Genomic DNA, 17866 nt, shown 5'->3' with positions numbered 1-17866 from the left:
TGAGAATACAGGACTTTTAATGTATATTTAAAACTTCATGATCATGACACATGACTGCAGCAGGTTTGTCATAGAAGATTGATAAATGCAGACTGAAGTTCACAGTCAGAATACACTTAACAAGACATCCAACCACCGTGTACTTTCCTTACAAATATACTAAATGCATCTACTGTCTACAAGGCATTACTCCACTGCATGTGTGCAGTCACACATACACTTGCAAATTCTCCTCAAACATACACCTGGACACATCAACACAAACAAGTCACACGCCTACAACGCACATGAACACACAAATACCACCATCATTATGTCATCATCCTACACCGGAGTGTCTCTTCAGCATATTGCTTTTTAATTGTATTGATCAGTCCGGCGATCAATCCTCGCTCACTAGTGACTTCCCTCCTTCCGCGTGGGCAAAGACGTTTTTTGTAGCTGGACATTAGACGGTGAGAGATATCGAGCGGACAGCCGCGAGGAGACGCCGCTGATGGAGGAGACGGTGACCTCCAGCTGAAGGTGACCAGCGGCGGCGCGGCCTAGTGGCGGCGCCTGCTGGCGGAGTTAGCGAACTGCAACAGGGTCGCTCTTGAAACGCAGTAGTCGCCACTTTTCTCTTGAAATTTCAAATATCTGGCGTCATATTATTCAGGTCCGCAATCAGTAACATTATGACCACCTGTGCACGCGAGATATTAGCCCAAATACTCGCAGCTCTTTAGAGACCGTTTATACTTTGGGGTCCACTTGAGCAAACAAAAACTGCCTTAAAAGGTTCCTGCTACTGCTGACTGCAGAGCAGATAAATGTTGGGGTTGATCAAATGCTCTCAGTTTTTGTCTTCTGTTGGATGAGGCTGGTCAAATTTGAAGTTTGATTGCTCTGCCCCCGCAGGATGTACCCCATCAAAGACGTCCCCATGGAGGCCGAGCCGCTGACCGACTGGCTCTACCAGAGGTTTGTGGAGAAAGAGGATCTGCTGGCCCACTTCTACAACACAGGTCAGTCTCAAGTCGTCCGTGTTTACGCAACAAGCTCTGCTGCTGATAAAAGCTGTCAAACACACCCTTGATTTATCGTCACACGGCTGCACGGACTCCAGCACACTGGCCTCTGTAACACCCTTCCCTCTGATATACCGTTGTTGTAAAAGTGAGGTTCAGTTATTGATACTGTATGATTTACTGTTTTAGTTTCTGATAAAATGGGTTGTTAAACTTGAACCTCTGGTCACAATGACATTCTTCACGCATCTGTGTGGTGTCCCTCCCCAGGTTCCTTCCCTCCACTAGAGGGCCAGAAGCAGGCAGCCTCCCGACAGATGACCCTTGACCCCGTGTGGCTCTGCCTCATCCAGTCGTTTGCGTTCGTGTCCGGCTACATGTGGTTCAGCCTCTTCCAGTATCTGTACTGCTGCTTATTTTGAGGTGACTGACCAGGCGGGGAGGGTCCCGCGTGGGACCACTGGAGAAGAAGCCTCAGGATCTGTTGGTGTGCGGCCCGGCGTCCTATCCACCCCTCCCCCACCCGTCCCGCCCGATGGATGAATGTACATTCGTGGAGCCAATTCTGTTCCAGACAAAACAGAACCCGGTCACGTGACGTAGAAGAATCACACACTCGGCTTCGCACTCGTCACCCGTTGGTGTTTACACGTCGTCATACACGCTCACATTAGTCCACGGTGCAGACCGGGCCTCAGGATCCAGACAAGACTCTCTCCACGAGCCGTTTGGAGCCCAGACGTTTGCCCGAGTCCTTCCTCCTCTAGAGCGGCTGCCAGTCCGCCACAGGCCAGGCAGAGCCGGCGCTCCTCTGAACCCTCATTGCACTAATGAATCCATACTGCCCCCAGCAACCCACTCAGCCAGGAGAAGCTCCTGAACAGTTTTAGATTTGTTTTGAATCCCACCGCTTACGTCCACAAACGTGTCCCAGGAGGTGTTTACACCGGCAGCCCTGCTGAAAGCCTGAAAGGATTGATGACGCGGCGCTCGACGGAGGACCTGTGGTCACATGACACTGAGGCGGAGGGGCACGTTCGACTCCATCCTCACGTTCATCACGCAGCGACTCTAGTCCCTCTCTGGACGACTTAGTTTTACAAATATTTAAGCCATATGCTTAGTGTTGTCTGACGTCGGGGTGAAAAAGATTTTTATAGAGCGACCTGATGTTGAGCGTTCCGACATAGAGATTTTGGCTTACATTAGGGTTCATTACTGTAAATTTTACAGCCTAACCTGCCTACGTGAGTGTGTGTTCGTCCTTTTCCCATTTTGTTTTGTAACTACGATCCCCTGCTCCGCGGATGGATCGGATCTCACCTTTTTTAATCTCTCGTGTCTTCATGTTCAAACTTGTACATAAAGCAAGAGGAAGAGTTTCACCTCCGATTTGGGCTCCTGAGAGGTACGGCGGAAATGTGGCAGGTGTTTTGAAAGCCGATGGTTCCCACGGTGTTCCTCGTTTATCGTCTCTGAGCAGCAGACGAGACTTCATCCACACTGCTGGCCTGTTCCCGCTGAGCCTCACTAACCTGAGTTCGCTTATGCATTTTCATTTGCATACACAGCTCAACCCTGCCGTCAGTCTTTTCACAAATAAAGTGATTGAAGAAAGTGGAGCAAGTAAATCACAGCCATCTGTTGAATCACTGCTTCTCTTATTTCCAGGTGGAACACAACTCATAATGCTGTATGTGTCAAGGTCACATGACCTGAAAATGAGAGTTATAAATCATACTATTTTGTTTGGAAAATTGTGATGTTTCTATTGCTGCTTCATGTCAGGACAGGAAGGAATAAAAGCAAAACTGTTTTCCATCTATTCCTTCCATTTTCCCTTGTATATTTTTTAAGATCTGAAACGTTTCTGCTTCACATGTTCTAGTTCAAAAGGCACTAGTTTTTTACAAGGTTATGCAGACGTTTATTTTCAGGAGTCCTGATAAGTGATATAAAGTGTAAAGTGAAGCATTTTCTGTGTAATGTTATTTTCACATGTGATTTTTTTTAGGTACATTTGCTTTCTCTCATCATGCGACTGTGCTTGGGTATAGAATTGTATTTTTCAGCGCGATTAAGTTTCACCCGCTAAAGATTTAGACTTGCGCAGGAGTGTGGATGAAGTCTGAGGTGAATTTGGGGCCAAAGAGGTCAGTCTTCACAGAAGCGATCGCTGAAAACCTTTAGTTTGTGACGAAGATTTACCCGTTTGCTGTGTGACTGTTAACGGCGCCTCCTGGTGGAGCTGTGTGTAAAAGTCTGATAAAATCAGGCTGTTCATCCATCTTTTCTTTCTACTTCCATAGTGAGATTTTTAAAAAGATCAATCCTCCAAAGAAGGTTGGGAACGTCAATCTCCTCGATGTGATTTTAGCTCGGGGGTGGGGGACACAACCGGGGTTGAAAAGGAAGCAAAATAGAGGTGTGTGTGTGTGTGTGTGTGTAATTTTCCATTTTGTACTTCTCCTTTAATTCCTAGCTACACAGCCATTTTACACCACAGAAAACTTGTGCTGGAATAAAATCCCATAAAGATCCAACGGTCTGCTGAAGTTCATCGTCTGTCCTTTTCTTAGTACTGACTGTGACTTGATTTGAGCTGTGCTCCTGAATATTCCAGGCCGATGTTCAACCTCTCACATAGCTGTTTTCAGAAGATTGACTGAACACTTTCCAGCAGAATGTGTATATGTATGTGTGCCACCTGAGAGACACTAAAGACCATCTCAAAACAACAAGGTCCTAGGTTTACATAAATTTGTATTTCCTCTCTGTCTTACACACACACAGAGAGTTGGAGGGCTGACTGTTTATAGTGACAACCCGCGGTGTGTTTGTGTTTCCAGGTGACATCACACCTGCCACTCCGGTCACATGACTTCACCACTGACATGGTGATCCCCTCTTGAGTTTTGCATCACTGAAAATCTTTTCATGTTCAAGTACTGTATATTCTATATTTGAACAAAACGTATTTCCCTTTTAAAATATATACTGTACAATTTTAAGTGTACATTTCTAAAGAGCAGTATTTGTTTGCTCTTTTAAATGGTAATAAAACTATTTTTCGATTTTCCGTATAAATTAGCAACAAATCTGTCATTATTCACTCCTTGGTTTTTTCTTCGTTTAAATTTCATAAAAAATATTTAGTATTCGGTTATCTTTAAGTTCATTGTGTTGTGACGTCACACATCTACCCGCTCCCTTCTCGCGGTCCTGGGCAGCCTGGCAACGTCCTTCAGCGTCCCCTGGCTACAGCCAATCACACTTCGTCATTTGAAGGCTATGGACCAATCAGAATCGAGCACCGGCGCACCAATTTTAAAAGCGAGAGCAACACTTCCTGTTTTGGTAGCGGCGACAAACACACGCGGAAACAACAAACGAACCGAGAGGTTTTTAGCCGTTTAACCTTTCGTCAACCACGGCGTCCGAAATTTCGTCAACTCCGTGTTTTTAATCCAACGACTCCCGCTTGCTCGCTAGGCAGCTGAGTGAGCTTGAGCTTCGGTGGATTCGTCACAATGCCGTCCCGGGTCGAGGATTATGAAGTTCTGCACACTATCGGATCCGGCTCATACGGAAGATGTCAGAAAGTAAGACGAAGATCGGACGGGAAAGTGAGTAAATCTCATTTCTTAAGCTTCTAATGACGCTTATTAGTTGTACCGGGTATTGACAAATTCTCGTTACCATTGTATATGTGTCTTACTGCAGCTTTTAAATTGGATTTCAAACATTCATGACCACTATATCTTGGAACAAATGTTAAACCATGTCAATATCTTATGGTAATAAAGCAACTTTATGTTTACCCCTGCATTTACTCCATGCTAACCTGGGATTCCATGAATCCAGAGCACTGCTGTATTCACTTGAATATTTGACTCAGCTGTGTTTTTTTTCTCAGATGCTGGTGTGGAAGGAGCTGGATTACGGCACGATGGGTGAGAGTGAGAAGCAGATGCTGGTGTCAGAGGTCAACCTCCTCCGTGAGCTCAAGCATCCAAACATCGTCCGGTACTACGACAGGATCATCGACCGCTTCAACACCAAGCTCTACATCGTCATGGAGTACTGCGAGGGAGGAGACCTGTCCAGCCTCATCGCCCGCTGCATCAAAGAAAGGTGACGCCTTCGGAGATGGTGTAAGCACACTCCACCATGTGTTGTGACCTGAGTTTCCTGCGGTCCCAGGCGTTTCCTAGAGGAGCAGTTCATCCTGCGGGTCATGGCTCAGCTCACACTAGCCCTGAATGAGTGCCACAGGCGGCGCGACGGCAGAGCTACCGTGCTACATCGGGACCTGAAACCAGCAAACATCTTCCTGGACAGCAAGCAAAATGTTAAACTGGGAGATTTCGGTCTGGCCAGGATCCTGAACCACGACACAAGTTTTGCCAAAACCTTTGTTGGGACGCCATACTACATGTCACCGGTGAGTCACTTTGTGTTGCGAGAATATGCTTCTTCGGACTGTTCTTTGGACTGTTCAAAATGAAACCTGTCATCTCAGATCAAATAATCTATTTATGTCTAAATATTACGCATTGTTGCTTTAATGCTAACCCTTTTTCTCTCTACCCTGAACTGACTGAACTGAGTTATTTAAACAGCTGTTCATCCTAAAGAGTTACTGTTTAAGATACTGAATTTGAGAATTAATTGTCCCTCTTTATGTCTGCAGGAACAAATAAATCAAATGTCCTACAACGAGAAGTCAGACATTTGGTCTCTGGGCTGTTTGCTCTACGAACTGTGTGCACTCTCGTGAGTCTGGCAACACACCCCTTAATGGTGGCTTTCTACTCTATCTGCTCATCTTTGGTTTCCATCCAGGCCTCCTTTTACGGCGTACAACCAGCGGGATCTGGCAGAGAAAATCCGAGTGGGGAAGTTCCGGAGAATCCCGTGCAGATACTCTGAGGAGCTGAGCACGCTGCTCAGTAAAATGCTCCATTTGAAGGTTTGGAATCTGATCCTTTTAAGGCCTCAATGGCGCGATCCATTCATGGCTTCCACCCTCAACTGGTGGTTATTCTTTCAGGACTACATGCGTCCCTCCGTGGATTCCATCTTGCAGAGCAGCCTGCTGGCTGATGCGGTCAGTGAGGAGCAGAAGAAGGCGCAGACGCGAAGACAGTCACCGGAATCTGACTGTCCGCTTCATAAGCCTACGGCTTCCGCGGAACTCCGACTCAAAGAGCAGCTGCTGCAGGACCGAGAGAGGTGTCTGAAGGAGCGCGAGGAGCGGCTGGAGCGTGAGTGTGCACAGGGAATTATCGCTCCAGATTTGGCTTTTCTACAGCTGCTTGCTAAAACAATCTGTGGCGGAAACTTGGAGCAACATGGCCAGTTTTGTAGCTACGGACTTCGTAATCCCTCTTAGGGATGGTGCAAAGAGCTCAGTCATCTTCAGATACTCAGAGTAGAGCTGTTGCTGGTTTTCCACTGAGGTGTTCCCAGGCGTGTCAGATGAGAGGAGACTAGTGTTGTAGTCGAGACCACCTACCCCTGACACCAGAGCATACAGAGACCACGGGCTGAGTCGAGATTGAGACCAAACTGAATTTGTTTTTTGAATGTATTTTAGTTCTCGATTATTTTTTTTATGACTACAGCTTCTTTGGCAGTAAGAAATAAATGTGTGTCTTTATGACGAACAGACTTCTGCCCCCTGACTGACTCGATCACAAGCTCAAGTTGGTCTGAGAGTCGTCAACTCTGGTCTCAGTCCTGGGTTCAGTGATCTCAACTACAACGCTAGAGGAGACCATAAGGTCTGACACTGGAAAAGATGGGAAGTTTCCATCTTCACTCTGGCCTGGGAAAGTCTCATGGATCGGATGAGTGTTCGAATGGCAGGATCAAAACATGTCTTCTCTTCTCTTTCCTGAAGAACGAGAGCGTGAGCTGTGCGCTCGTGAGCGACTCGCCACGGACAAGCTGGAGAGGTTTGTTTTGCTGCTCATCCAACCACATCTCATGAACCTCCAACTCAATTTGATTTTTTTTTCAGAGCCGAGAATTTGCTGAAGAACCTCAACCAGCTGCAGAGGAACCTGTCTCCTTACTGTGCCAAAGCCCAAGGTATCAGACGCCGACCCGTGACCTGAGCCATTTACTCTTCATTAACTTATTTTTTTAACAGTGTAAATAAACTTTTTATAACCAATAAAGATATTTTATCTGTGGACGAAGGTGTTAATCTCAACCCCCTTTGGTTCTTAGATGTGGTCGGAAACGTCTCTCCCAGTAAGAGGAAGGTCCACTTTGCTGGCGAGACGAAAGAGAACCAGCAGGCTCATACTCGTGTGTTGCCTCCAGAGCAGAGTATTCAGTGGAGGCTTCGAGCGGCCAAGATGCGAGCGCAAGCTCTCAGTAACCTGGAGAGAGAGTGTCAGCAGAAGAGCCGGCAGCTGCTTGGCATCCGCTGATCCAGCCGGTGCTGTGACCCGACCCAATGTGACTATTTAAGGACCATCGTAGACCTGACGGCAGCTAGAGTTGTGATGTGTTTCTCTTGTGTCTTAATAAACAGTTTTGCATTAAACTAAACTGGTGAGTCGGACTTAAGGTGTGTGTGTGTCACATGGTCAGCCGTCCTGGAGGTGCTAACTCCTAGTCAGCCTTCATGATGTCATCACTGGCCTTTGTTGCATCCCAGGCTGGCAACAGTTGGTTTTTATTTATTAGCACTTTGCTCTTCTGCAGTGAATCGTCTTGCTCCTTCAGTTGAACTTTGAATGATAGACAGCGCAGAGCGTCAACCAGGCTCCACAGAAAGCTTCCGCGTTTGTTCCTCTCAGACGTCTGACCGATGAACCCTCTCCTCAGCTCTCGTCGCAGCTGCACGTGTATGGCGTTGGTGAGTTGGTGGGAGTTCTGCCGAGCACAGCATCGGCTCCCCATTGTCGGCGAGTAAGAAGTGTCAACAGCCTGAGCGAGCCGACTGGATTCTGACGGGTTCTGACCCACATGAAGGCGAGTCCACTGTCCGTCAGACCCCTTGAGAGCTTCGGCCTTGAGAGTCGGTGCGAGGCCCGAGGATCTACTCAGCGTTTTCCTCCTCTTGTTCTGAAGACGAAATGAGTCACTCGGCTCCTGTTGAGATCAATTACAACTCCATGAAGCTGCTCATCACTCACAACCCCACCGACGCACAGCTGGTGAGTTTCGTGGAAGGGCTGAAGGCTCTCGGCATCACCACGCTGGTGCGAGTGTGTGCTGCCACTTATGACAAGAAGCCTGTGGAGGAGGAGGGCATACAAGTACTGGACTGGCCCTTCGACGATGGCTCAGCGCCCCCCGACCACGTGGTGGACGACTGGCTGGGCTTGCTGCAGGCCCAGCTGTGCAGCGGGAGCTGCCGCGTGGCCGTACATTGCATGGCAGGACTGGGCCGAGCGCCAGTGTTGGTGGCCTTGGCCCTCATGGAGGGAGGCATGCAGTTTGAAGACGCGGTTCAGTACATAAGGCAGAGGCGACGCGGAGCCTTCAGCTCCCGGCAGCTGCTTTTCCTACAAAACTACCGAGCCAAACAGTGTCTGCGCCCCCAAAAATCCAGAAGACTCATGTGCACGGTACAGTGAAGACGTTCCTGTAGCTTAAAATGGTCACCAGGAACATGCACCCAGAAACATTTATGTACCTGAATACAGACATAAATTAATAAAAAGTCTTCTGTTCATTACGGCTCAGGAGAGTAGTGTTACGTCGAGACATCTAAGACTTTGAGGGACCAAACTGACCAAAAGCATTTCAGTTCTTGATTTATTCTGAAAAATGACCACAGTTTCTTTGGCAATAACAAGTAGATGTGTCCATATCACTAAGAAACCTATGCTTGGTTTCAAACCATCAAAGTCTTGGACTTGGTCTCTGTATGCTCTGTTGTTGTTTTCGACTATCACAAAAAGACCTACTTTTATTCATGAAAAATAAATAACAAATGGAGTTCCTCGACCGAAATTCACGCCCAAGAGTTGCCAGGATATTCATCACTACTCAGAGCCAAGCTCCATCTAACAGAGAGCTACTTTGAAGAAAGGTGGACTTAAACCCAGATTTCTGTCTCCAACTGCACAACCTCAGGATTAAAACGAACTCAAATCTTGGTGACAAATGTTATACCACACTGCCCATCATTTTTTCCAGCTCTAACTTGTCAACAGCATTTAGCATATTGTTGTTTTTACGGATGAACAACACCATGGAAGGATCTTGGAGAGGCAGCTTTAATTCATCCGCGTTCTAGACTCCATTCGCCATATTAACTGACTTATTCTCGTTTTTGTTCCCAGGCCATTTATCGCAGAGAGACGTGCAATAATCGAATCTAATCGAATCTGATCTGCATTGAGCCAGTGCCATTATGACAACGGTGGCGTAATTGAAAGTATTTGTCCACTAGATGTCACGAGTGAGCTAAAATGCTTTCCATAGTCTCAAATAATTAACAACTACTGAAGTGTTTTCGTACATTTTAATAGCACATATAAAAGCTCATGATAGGTTTTGAGCTATTGAATGTTATCGACAATGAAACACAACAAGATCATTAATTTGATAAAAGGTGGGGTATTTCATGAATCATTAATAAATCCTTTGATTAAATAAATCGATGATGAGTGACGAAGAATTTACTAAAGGCTTTGGTGGTGCAAAACACTTTCAAAACAAAGGACGGTGCGAATATATGCCGAGTTGAATCTGAGACACAGCTTCATTCTTCTGATGTACGGATGGCTAAAAGCTCTGCGAGTTATCGCGAGGTTATCGAAGGAGAGAGCGTGCGTAGCAACCGCTGTTGCTTAGTCACATACCTCCTCTTTTACAAGCAAACCAATGAGCTTTGCGTATTTGCCCACTAAGCCAATGAGCGTTCCTGTGGGCGTGTCATTGCTTTGTCGTGTTCCGTGTGGAAAGTTTGCCGGCTCGGGTGCAAAGTTTCTGCCGTCTGCAAACCGTCGATCGTCGGGCGATGTAGAAATGGATGCTCGGTGACGTCTTTGTTCGAATGTGGACCTTTTTTTCAGTTTTACTTCGGTAACTATCGTCGATAAACAGAGAGAGAGTGCGAGATTTCGCTTCTAGTTTTGGTCCAGGGAGACGCTCGGCTCGGACACATTCCTACGGCTAGCTAGCTTGTTCCAGATCCCCGTCCTCGCTCCGTGAGTCGCCAGGTTCCGAAGGGAAAAAATGGCTTGTGAACCCAACCGTGCCCGGCTGCTATGCATGCTGTCACTGACGTTTGGGTTTTTCGTCGTGGAAGTGGTGGTGAGCCGGATCACCGCTTCCCTCTCGATGCTGTCGGACTCCTTCCACATGCTGTCGGATGTCATCGCCCTGGTCGTGGCTCTGGTGGCGGTGAGATTCGCCGAGAAAACCCAGGCCACCAACAAAAACACCTTCGGCTGGATCCGGGCGGAAGTGATGGGGGCTCTGGTCAACGCGGTTTTCCTCACGGCTTTGTGTTTCACGATTGTGCTGGAGGCGATCGAGCGCTTCACCGAGGCCCATGAGATTGAGAGTCCGGTGGTGCTGGTCGGAGTGGGCGCTGCGGGCTTGGTCATCAACCTGCTCGGGCTGTGTCTCTTCCACGGACACGCCGGCGGTGGACACGGCCATTCCCACGGAGGGAAGAAGAGCAAAGGCGTCAAGCACCAGAAGGCTGGGAACGCGACGAATGGAGATGAAGCTAACCACTTGGTGGGGAACCACTGCAACCCCGGTGACACCAGACCCAAAAACGGTGAGTGGTTCCTGCTAAGTCATGTCCCGCCACCAACCTTTGTTTATGTCGGAGTCTAACAGTACGAAACAGTCCCCCGAAAACTGGACCAAGAGAGAAGTGGCCTGATTTAAGTTTCACATTCTTATTTAAAATTGATAAATTGATTTTCCTTACTCATTCAAACTGTTTAATCTCCTCTTCGTCATTTATGACCTCAATATGAGACCATTAAAATGGCTCTCTGTCATGACTGTCTGAGTCATGGATGTTCCTCAGTCAGAATGAGAAGTTCTTTGTGTGTCAGATGTTATCACTCCCAACTCTTTGTTTTTCATGACAAAACTCAATGATTTCCTTGTCTCATTTGTAATGACATTATACTGATATACAACTAATAATACTTTACAAACCTTGTCGTAAGTTCCCATACGTGATTTAATGGTGTCCTAATAATGCATCACAGATGAGGCTTTAAACTGTTTTATTGATCAGTTGGAATCACTGGCCACTGCCAACCCTTGAGCTCCATGTGGCTCACGTTTGAGTTCAGCATCATTGTGTATTATCTCATTTGTCATTAGTCCAAATTACATAACAGCACGATCATGCAAGAAGGACACTTGGCCTATGCTCCGATTGCCCAGCTGGAGCGCTGACATTCCCTCACATTTGTCCTGCTCCACATACGAGTGGCTGCTCTCTGTCTGGAGAGCCATGGACGCTGCCTGTCAAACGGCGGAGTGTCGGCTTTCATGCTTGTGTGGGACAGCTGGCTGAATAAGTCGCCTACAAGTGCGTATCTCATGCTCTCAGCTGAGTCACATCGTCTTTTCAGCATGTTTAAACATGTTCATTATTCTGGCGGCGCTTTATCAGTTCCAATCGCTTCCAGTTTGTATCTCTTTGTCAAGCATTCCTTGTCAGTGTTGTTGTTTTTCCAGTGTCACTTTGAATATAGTGAGTTAAAGAGATTATCTCATTTGCCACTGACTTCATCATCATCACTGGAATTCCAGTGGAGTTGACTCAAAACACACAAAGACATGTTAGCCGTAAATAAAATAAAAATGAAAAAAAAGACTCATGTTTAGTAGTAACTTGCTACTTTTCATCAGCCCAAGCGGGTCTTCTTACACAATGAGTCCGACTGAAATGTGGCCACCTCTCCACTGGCCTCCTGTATTGGGTGTGTCGCTGGCGCTTCTGGCCCATCCTCCCCTCCCCTGAAGGGTTAAAGCCATACAGCAGGCAGTTTCTCCCCCACTGTGCTCGGCTTTGCTTGTTTCAATAAATGGAGTCCGTGCGCGCACACACACACCCCTCCTCCATACGTCAGCCGCCGTTAGTGGGTCATACATCAGTGTAACCATGGAGTCGACAGCCACAACTGAACCATTAGCTGCTGATGAATGACCCTGGTTAAGACACCAGCGGTCCAAACTCTCTCTTTCCCCCAGGACTGTGCACTGACATGCAATGATCACAGGTTTAACTGAATGTACATTAAGATAAAATCCCACAGGCTCTGTTTGACTCTGTTGCTTTAAGCAACTGAGACACAAAGTCACAAGACTGGACTGTCATGGTTGAGGAAGAACATAGTACGATAACATAGTTGTGTTTCTGACGAGAGCTATTTGAAAAGGCAGTGCTCTGGATGTCCTTGAGAACTTGAGAATGGTGATTTTGTTAAATTCCGCTGCTTATATTCCCTGAACAAACATGTCGGCGCTGCCACTGAATTCACTTTGAACATTTCAAGTATAGCCTGGGCTATCTGTATGTGTTGATGAATCATATCTTAAGATCCCTGTGCTGCCTACTGGTTTTCTGATACAGTGTTCCCTGGTTTATCTGGGAGGTGAAGTTCATGGACGCGACAGTTGATGCCCCGTAATGTAACCCCTGGGTAGTGCAGATCAGCAGATAAAAGTGTCAGTAACTAGTAATGTCATGTGTAATGTATTTTCTTGAATTAAAAACTGTGTCATAAAAAACCCCGCAGTTGTTTCTCTGGAGGTTGGAGCAGGTCATATATCAGATAATCTATGGCGCGTGTCTGCAATCTCATCGGGGCAGGTCAATGTCGGTGCTGATATCGGGGCAACATTCTCTCTCTTATGAGTATGGAAATTATGATGATTTTGACTTGTAGCTTGCTTCTCCTTGTGAAAGCAAACAACTGCTGCGTTACTTGTGTTTCAGTAAAACAGTATTTCAGCATCGAAGCTGTCTGCTCTCGGTCATGATAGGTAACAACAGGTCAGGTGATCAGTCAGAAAACTGCAATAGGTGCACCTGCAAATATGAACTTTACAATCACTTTTACTTTAGCCAAGTCAGCAGAACTAACCCTGTGGTCTTCACCGCCAGACATCTCGCTGACAGAGGGCACCGTGGTGCATGTCAACGGTTCGGTCCAGTGCGAGGAGCCGGAGCACGAGCACGACGCGTCCCAGCTCAACATGCGTGGCGTCTTCCTGCACGTGCTGGGTGACGCCCTGGGCTCGGTCATCGTGGTCATCAACGCCATCATCTTCATATTTGTGTGGCAGCCGTGTGAGAAGGACGAGCTGTGCATCAACCCCTGTGTCAGCACCCATGACACGGACCACCAGCACGTCAACAACACCCTGGTGGGCATCGACTATGGTTCCACCAGCTCACCTCTGAAGGTAGCCGGTCCCTGCTGGGTCCTCTACCTGGACCCCACGCTGTGCCTCATCATGGTTTGCATTCTGCTGTACACCACCTTCCCACTGCTGAAGGAGTCGGCGCTCATCCTGCTGCAGACTGTGCCCAAGCAGATCAACATCCACCAGCTGAGCGATCGGCTGCTGGGCCTGGAAGGAGTTCTGGCCATCCACGAGCTGCACGTGTGGCAGCTGGCCGGCAGCCGCATCATTGCCACCGCGCACATCAAATGCCGCGATCCCACGTCCTACATGGATGTGGCCAAGAGCATCAAGGACATCTTTCATGACGAGGGGATCCACGCCACCACCATCCAGCCGGAGTTCGTCACTTTCAACTCAGAGTCCCGGGACTCCCTCTGTGAGCTCTCCTGCCGGACTCAGTGTGCTCCCAAACTGTGCTGCGGCGCCGGCGACAAACTCGTCCAGGGCTCGGACAAGAGGGGCGACTATAAGCCCCCCTTGGCCTCGGCACTTGAGGTGGTCGTCGAGACCCCGGATCATGCTGCGACTGCTCGGGATAAAATCGCCCAGGAGGCCGAGTCTTCTCTGTGACTCATGGGGGAGGAGTCCCGAAACCACACTCGGTGTTAGCAGGACACGCACTCTCCACCAGTCCCCGAATAAGCAATCATCCTCTGTTCTGCCTTTGTTTTCATGATGGCAGCCCCCTGAAGGCTCGGGTTCAAACCCCGAAAGTGAATGTTTTCCATGGTGGCTCCCTGAGAGTGAAGCTCGGAATGTAGTTATGTCAGAGTGCGAGGGGGAAGCCGTGACACACTTCTCAAACAAAGTCTGCCTTTACATTCAACCACGCGTGGATCATTGATTTGTGTAGAATAATGAATCATAGTTTATTTCAGAACCTTCAGAAGGTTGCTGGTGCGAGTCCACCGACCTCTCCGACGACAGCAGTGTTCAGCACCTTGTGTTGTCGTCCCAGGTGCCAAAGCTTCTCTCTCCAGGACTGGACGTGTCCTGAGAGCATGCGCGCTGAGAGTCATTCTATTGTTCGGACCTTAATGTTCTTTAACCTCTGGTCCTCCTTGGACGTGTTGCATAATAATTAAAATATTTATTAGTAATTATCTTTGTAGAGCCTGTGCACATACTTTATTTTGCAATCATCAGCACGTTTTTTGGCAGATGCAGTCGTGGTTTCTCGAAATTCCCAGGCCTTTTCTCTTGTCACTGCCTTCTTGAACCTGCTGCATTTCATCTCCACGTCACGTCGTGAACCAGAGTGTGTCGCTGTAGAGTCGCTGTCTAGCGTCAAGTGTCGTCAATGTGAACCAGTAACTGGAAAGCCTTTCCCAGTAAAACTCATGAATGTGTCGGGCACTTCTGACAGCCAGCTGTTTCGGAGACCCTTGCATGACCAAGATTGATGTCGGGTGCTTGTTTCTGTTCAATCACCAGGAGCTTGACTCAGGAGCTCCAGCTGCTGCTTCACCAGAACCCACTGGTGTCCTCCGACTGTAAGTCTCACCTGCCCTCTGTTCTCGGGCAGGTGAGCCGGCTGTTCAAGTTTGGATCAAGTCCACATGGTGGCCTTTTGTACTCGTAACAATTCCCCTCGCTCTTCAGGTTCCGTGAAGAGTTCCACTCCTGATAGAAACGTGTATGCAATGTCGCTGTGCTGGAAGTCTTTTTTGGCACATCTGGAGTCACTTTTATTCCACGTCTGTTTCAGACTTGATTTCAATGTGATATCTGGAAAAAAAAGTTTTTTATTATTTTATTTTAGATATGACATGTCTGCTGATGTGTTTTGATATATCAAATGTCCCTGTCCAATGTGTTCAGTTGTGAAATAAACTGTTTGCTACAGTCTGTATAACAAGCACGACACTCGTCCGGTTCGTTCTTCATGTTTCTAACATGATCTAATCTCTGTTGACTTTTATTCTTGAAGGGAATGAAAACACCAGCCTCTTGTATTGTGTATCTGGATTCCTGAACGGTGAGGTTTGGTTCAGATTGAGCTGAATTGAACTGAACAATGATAGGAAAAAGCAAATTAAAAAGAATCTGTAAATGGAAATGCTGAAGATTCTGTGGAACAGACAGAAATAGAGTCACTGGTGATGTTGAGGAAGAAAAATCATCTGATAGTTTTATACTTCTTCAGTTGAATGGATTCTCAGTCAAATAAGAGAACGAATCCTGTAAATCATAAATGTTCAAGAATCGTTCGTAACCATGGTTCTAGTATGGTCTCATAGAGAACAAAAAATGTTTATCTACAACCCATCACAACATTATGACCACCCACTTGGTTAAGCTTCCAAGTCTCTGACTCAGTCACAGGTTAATGATTCGCCACCTTTTTTACAAACGTGCGAGCCGAGATCACATGACGCGCAGCACATTTGATGGCGATGGCAATGAGTAAATAGATCGGATGGTAATAAGATGTTTCTGAGGGTGGATTACTGTTCCATCTAAAGCTAAGCTTCCTCCCAGCTGCTGGTGGGAACCTCTGAAACCACATCAGTGCGACCGTTAGATCCACAAACATGGAGCTGAAGTAGCTACACAACCTCAAGAGAGGTTCATCTAAGACAAGAGCATGTGAGCGCTGCCATTACACTGATCCATCATCACGCCGCCGAAGTAGTTCAACTCAGACTGCTGAGTCAGCAAGTGAGCTATGACCCCAGGGGGGCCCCTGCAAGTCCAACAAGAACAGGTCGCTCTCCTTTGTGTGTGTGTGTGTGTGTGTGTGTAATCCAGGTGTTCTCTGCACGACGTTTGCCAAAACGCTGACTCAGTTCTGAGCTCCTTTGTTTGCTCTCTCATGTTTATCTTAAGCAGGTCAGGGCTACGGGTAGGTCGGGCTCGACCTGATCCACAGACGTGCGCGGCGACATCTCTCTGCAGCTTCACTGGGATCTTTGGATTCAAATGTGTCGTGGGCTTCAATTGACTCACATCTGTGTGTAAATCAATGAATCCAGTGATGCTGTCGTGTCTTGCCCTGAGACATGTACTGGAATCGAACCGAGTGACCACTCAGCTATCCATGCTGCCACATTTCCCACAGCTTATTCAAGATCAGGCCAGACATTCCTCCCCTGGGTACCCTCCTCCAGCTCTTCAGGGGAAGGCGTTCTCATGGCAACCAAGAGAGTCTCTCCAACAAGTCCTGGGTCTCCCCCAGGTCCTTTCCCTGGGCAACCTCAAATGGCTTCTCTTAATGTGGAGCTCAGTCGAGACAGATTGTGTCCCAACCGTGTGGGAGTGTAGAGCCTTTTGGCTCAGCTCTTCCTACACCACAACAGACTGAGTCCTCCCGACTGAGGACGCCAGTCCTTCTGTCCTTCCCGTGCCCCGTCATTCCCCTCACTTTGGAGCAAGATGTTCAGATATTTCAGCTCCTCCACCTAGGGATGGAGGTCACCTCCAACTTGGATACTTGGCACCCTTTTTCATCATGGAGAGTAAAGAGGAGCTGATTTTCATCCGGGCTTCTTCACCTGCAAACTGAACCTCCAAATCTGCAGAGAACCTGAGGCCACCACACTGAAGAGCAGATGAAAATAGGAAACAGATCTTGTGACAAGGGGGCTTGGCTGTTGACTGTTGTGGCTGAGCTCTGACCTGTCACAACAGACTGGGCCTTGTTGATTCAGAGAAGATCTTATGTAAAGAAACGTATCTTAGTACCACACCAGGATCCAATATCAGCGTGAAAGCCCCTGAAACCAGCAGGACAGGACACCTTTAGCTCTGTTATGGTGAATGAAAAGGATGACTCCACTGACTCCCATGTTGAAATGAGGCCTTTAAAAATATGTGATTCATTAACTGTATCCAAACACTTGTCCTACAAACCAATCTGACACAGCGAACACACTGTCCTCCTCCACCAGGACCTCCCCCCCAACCCATCTGCAGTGGCAGAGGTGAATCCGTTTACTAGCAGGACGACCTTTGACCCCCATGCCCATGTACTTATTCCCGCTGGCCCTTGTTGAACTCACCGGTTTGAAAATCCCAGGAACAAAGCCAGTGAGACAGATGGTTGGAGGGGACAGACACACACACACACTAATACTACACACAGTGCAAACAGCAACACACACGATTGGAAGTTGATATGGATCGTTCATTTGTGTATTTCAGTTGTAATCCCTGGGATGAGCAGATGGGATTACCCGGAGAGCATTGCTCAATGGCACAACGGCAATGCAACCAACAGAGAGTGAAGAAGAGGAAAAGGACCAATGAGATTCATGGATATAGAATAATAAGAAGAAGAAATGTTGCTGCAGGAGATCCGCCCCTGGTCTCCCACACTCTTCTAAGAAAGGCCCTAATCTGACCACATGAGCTTTTCTTCCATCTCATGTGACTAAGATCGGAATGTTAACAAGATCCTCACTCATGGTGATGATGAGGAAGATGATGACGATGAC

General features: G+C 47.5%; 4 protein-coding genes across 7 annotated transcripts in view; all 4 read left to right on the top strand.

The window, feature by feature from the left end:
- Positions 1-2835, top strand: part of lpgat1 (lysophosphatidylglycerol acyltransferase 1) — a 28245-nt gene extending 25410 nt beyond the window's left edge. For both annotated transcript variants that reach the window (XM_053880765.1, XM_053880763.1), the window contains exons 7-8: positions 901-1007; positions 1281-2835. In XM_053880765.1, coding sequence (XP_053736740.1) covers positions 901-1007; positions 1281-1432 — 259 coding nt within the window. In that variant the 3' untranslated portion in view covers positions 1433-2835. The remainder of the gene's footprint in view (positions 1-900; positions 1008-1280) is intronic.
- A 1495-nt stretch (positions 2836-4330) lies between these two features.
- nek2 (NIMA-related kinase 2) lies at positions 4331-7507 on the top strand. 3 transcript variants are annotated; one of them, XM_053880767.1, is made up of 10 exons: positions 4350-4411; positions 4503-4636; positions 4927-5144; positions 5214-5454; positions 5704-5786; positions 5856-5982; positions 6064-6277; positions 6916-6970; positions 7036-7106; positions 7248-7507. In XM_053880767.1, the coding sequence occupies exons 2-10, from the start codon at positions 4541-4543 to the stop codon at positions 7451-7453; spliced, it is 1311 nt and encodes a 436-aa protein (XP_053736742.1). In that variant the 5' UTR covers positions 4350-4411; positions 4503-4540; the 3' UTR covers positions 7454-7507. The 3 variants fall into 3 exon arrangements, with proteins under 3 accessions (XP_053736741.1, XP_053736743.1, XP_053736742.1); XM_053880766.1 differs by having other exon boundaries at positions 4331-4636; XM_053880768.1 differs by having other exon boundaries at positions 4331-4636; positions 7036-7168; positions 7248-7294.
- A 232-nt stretch (positions 7508-7739) lies between these two features.
- On the top strand, positions 7740-9588 carry LOC128768366 (protein tyrosine phosphatase type IVA 2-like). The gene has a single exon (XM_053881201.1). It carries the CDS (start codon positions 8105-8107, stop codon positions 8606-8608), a length of 504 nt encoding a protein of 167 aa, XP_053737176.1. The 5' UTR covers positions 7740-8104; the 3' UTR covers positions 8609-9588.
- Positions 9589-9760: 172 nt separating this feature from the next.
- On the top strand, positions 9761-15283 carry slc30a1a (solute carrier family 30 member 1a). Its single transcript, XM_053881823.1, has 2 exons — positions 9761-10770; positions 13126-15283. Exons 1-2 carry the CDS (start codon positions 10218-10220, stop codon positions 13998-14000), a joined length of 1428 nt encoding a protein of 475 aa, XP_053737798.1. The 5' UTR covers positions 9761-10217; the 3' UTR covers positions 14001-15283.
- Positions 15284-17866: the final 2583 nt, after the last annotated feature.

Source organism: Synchiropus splendidus, chromosome 12 (assembly GCF_027744825.2).
Source record: "Synchiropus splendidus isolate RoL2022-P1 chromosome 12, RoL_Sspl_1.0, whole genome shotgun sequence".
Lineage (NCBI taxonomy): Eukaryota > Metazoa > Chordata > Actinopteri > Syngnathiformes > Callionymidae > Synchiropus > Synchiropus splendidus.
The sequence above is the reverse complement of the archived record's forward strand: the minus strand, read 5'-3'. Positions and strand labels throughout refer to the sequence as shown.

Coding starts and splice junctions, on each gene's coding strand:
- slc30a1a (XM_053881823.1), top strand. CDS start 10,218: ATGGCTTGTGAACCCAACCGTGCCCGGCTGCTATGCATGCTGTCACTG. Junction 10,771..13,125: donor TGACACCAGACCCAAAAACG/GTGAGTGGTTCC, acceptor CTTCACCGCCAG/ACATCTCGCTGACAGAGGGC.
- LOC128768366 (XM_053881201.1), top strand. CDS start 8,105: ATGAGTCACTCGGCTCCTGTTGAGATCAATTACAACTCCATGAAGCTG.
- nek2 (XM_053880766.1), top strand. CDS start 4,541: ATGCCGTCCCGGGTCGAGGATTATGAAGTTCTGCACACTATCGGATCC. Junction 5,455..5,703: donor CGCCATACTACATGTCACCG/GTGAGTCACTTT, acceptor TTATGTCTGCAG/GAACAAATAAATCAAATGTC. Junction 6,278..6,915: donor GCGCGAGGAGCGGCTGGAGC/GTGAGTGTGCAC, acceptor TCTTTCCTGAAG/AACGAGAGCGTGAGCTGTGC.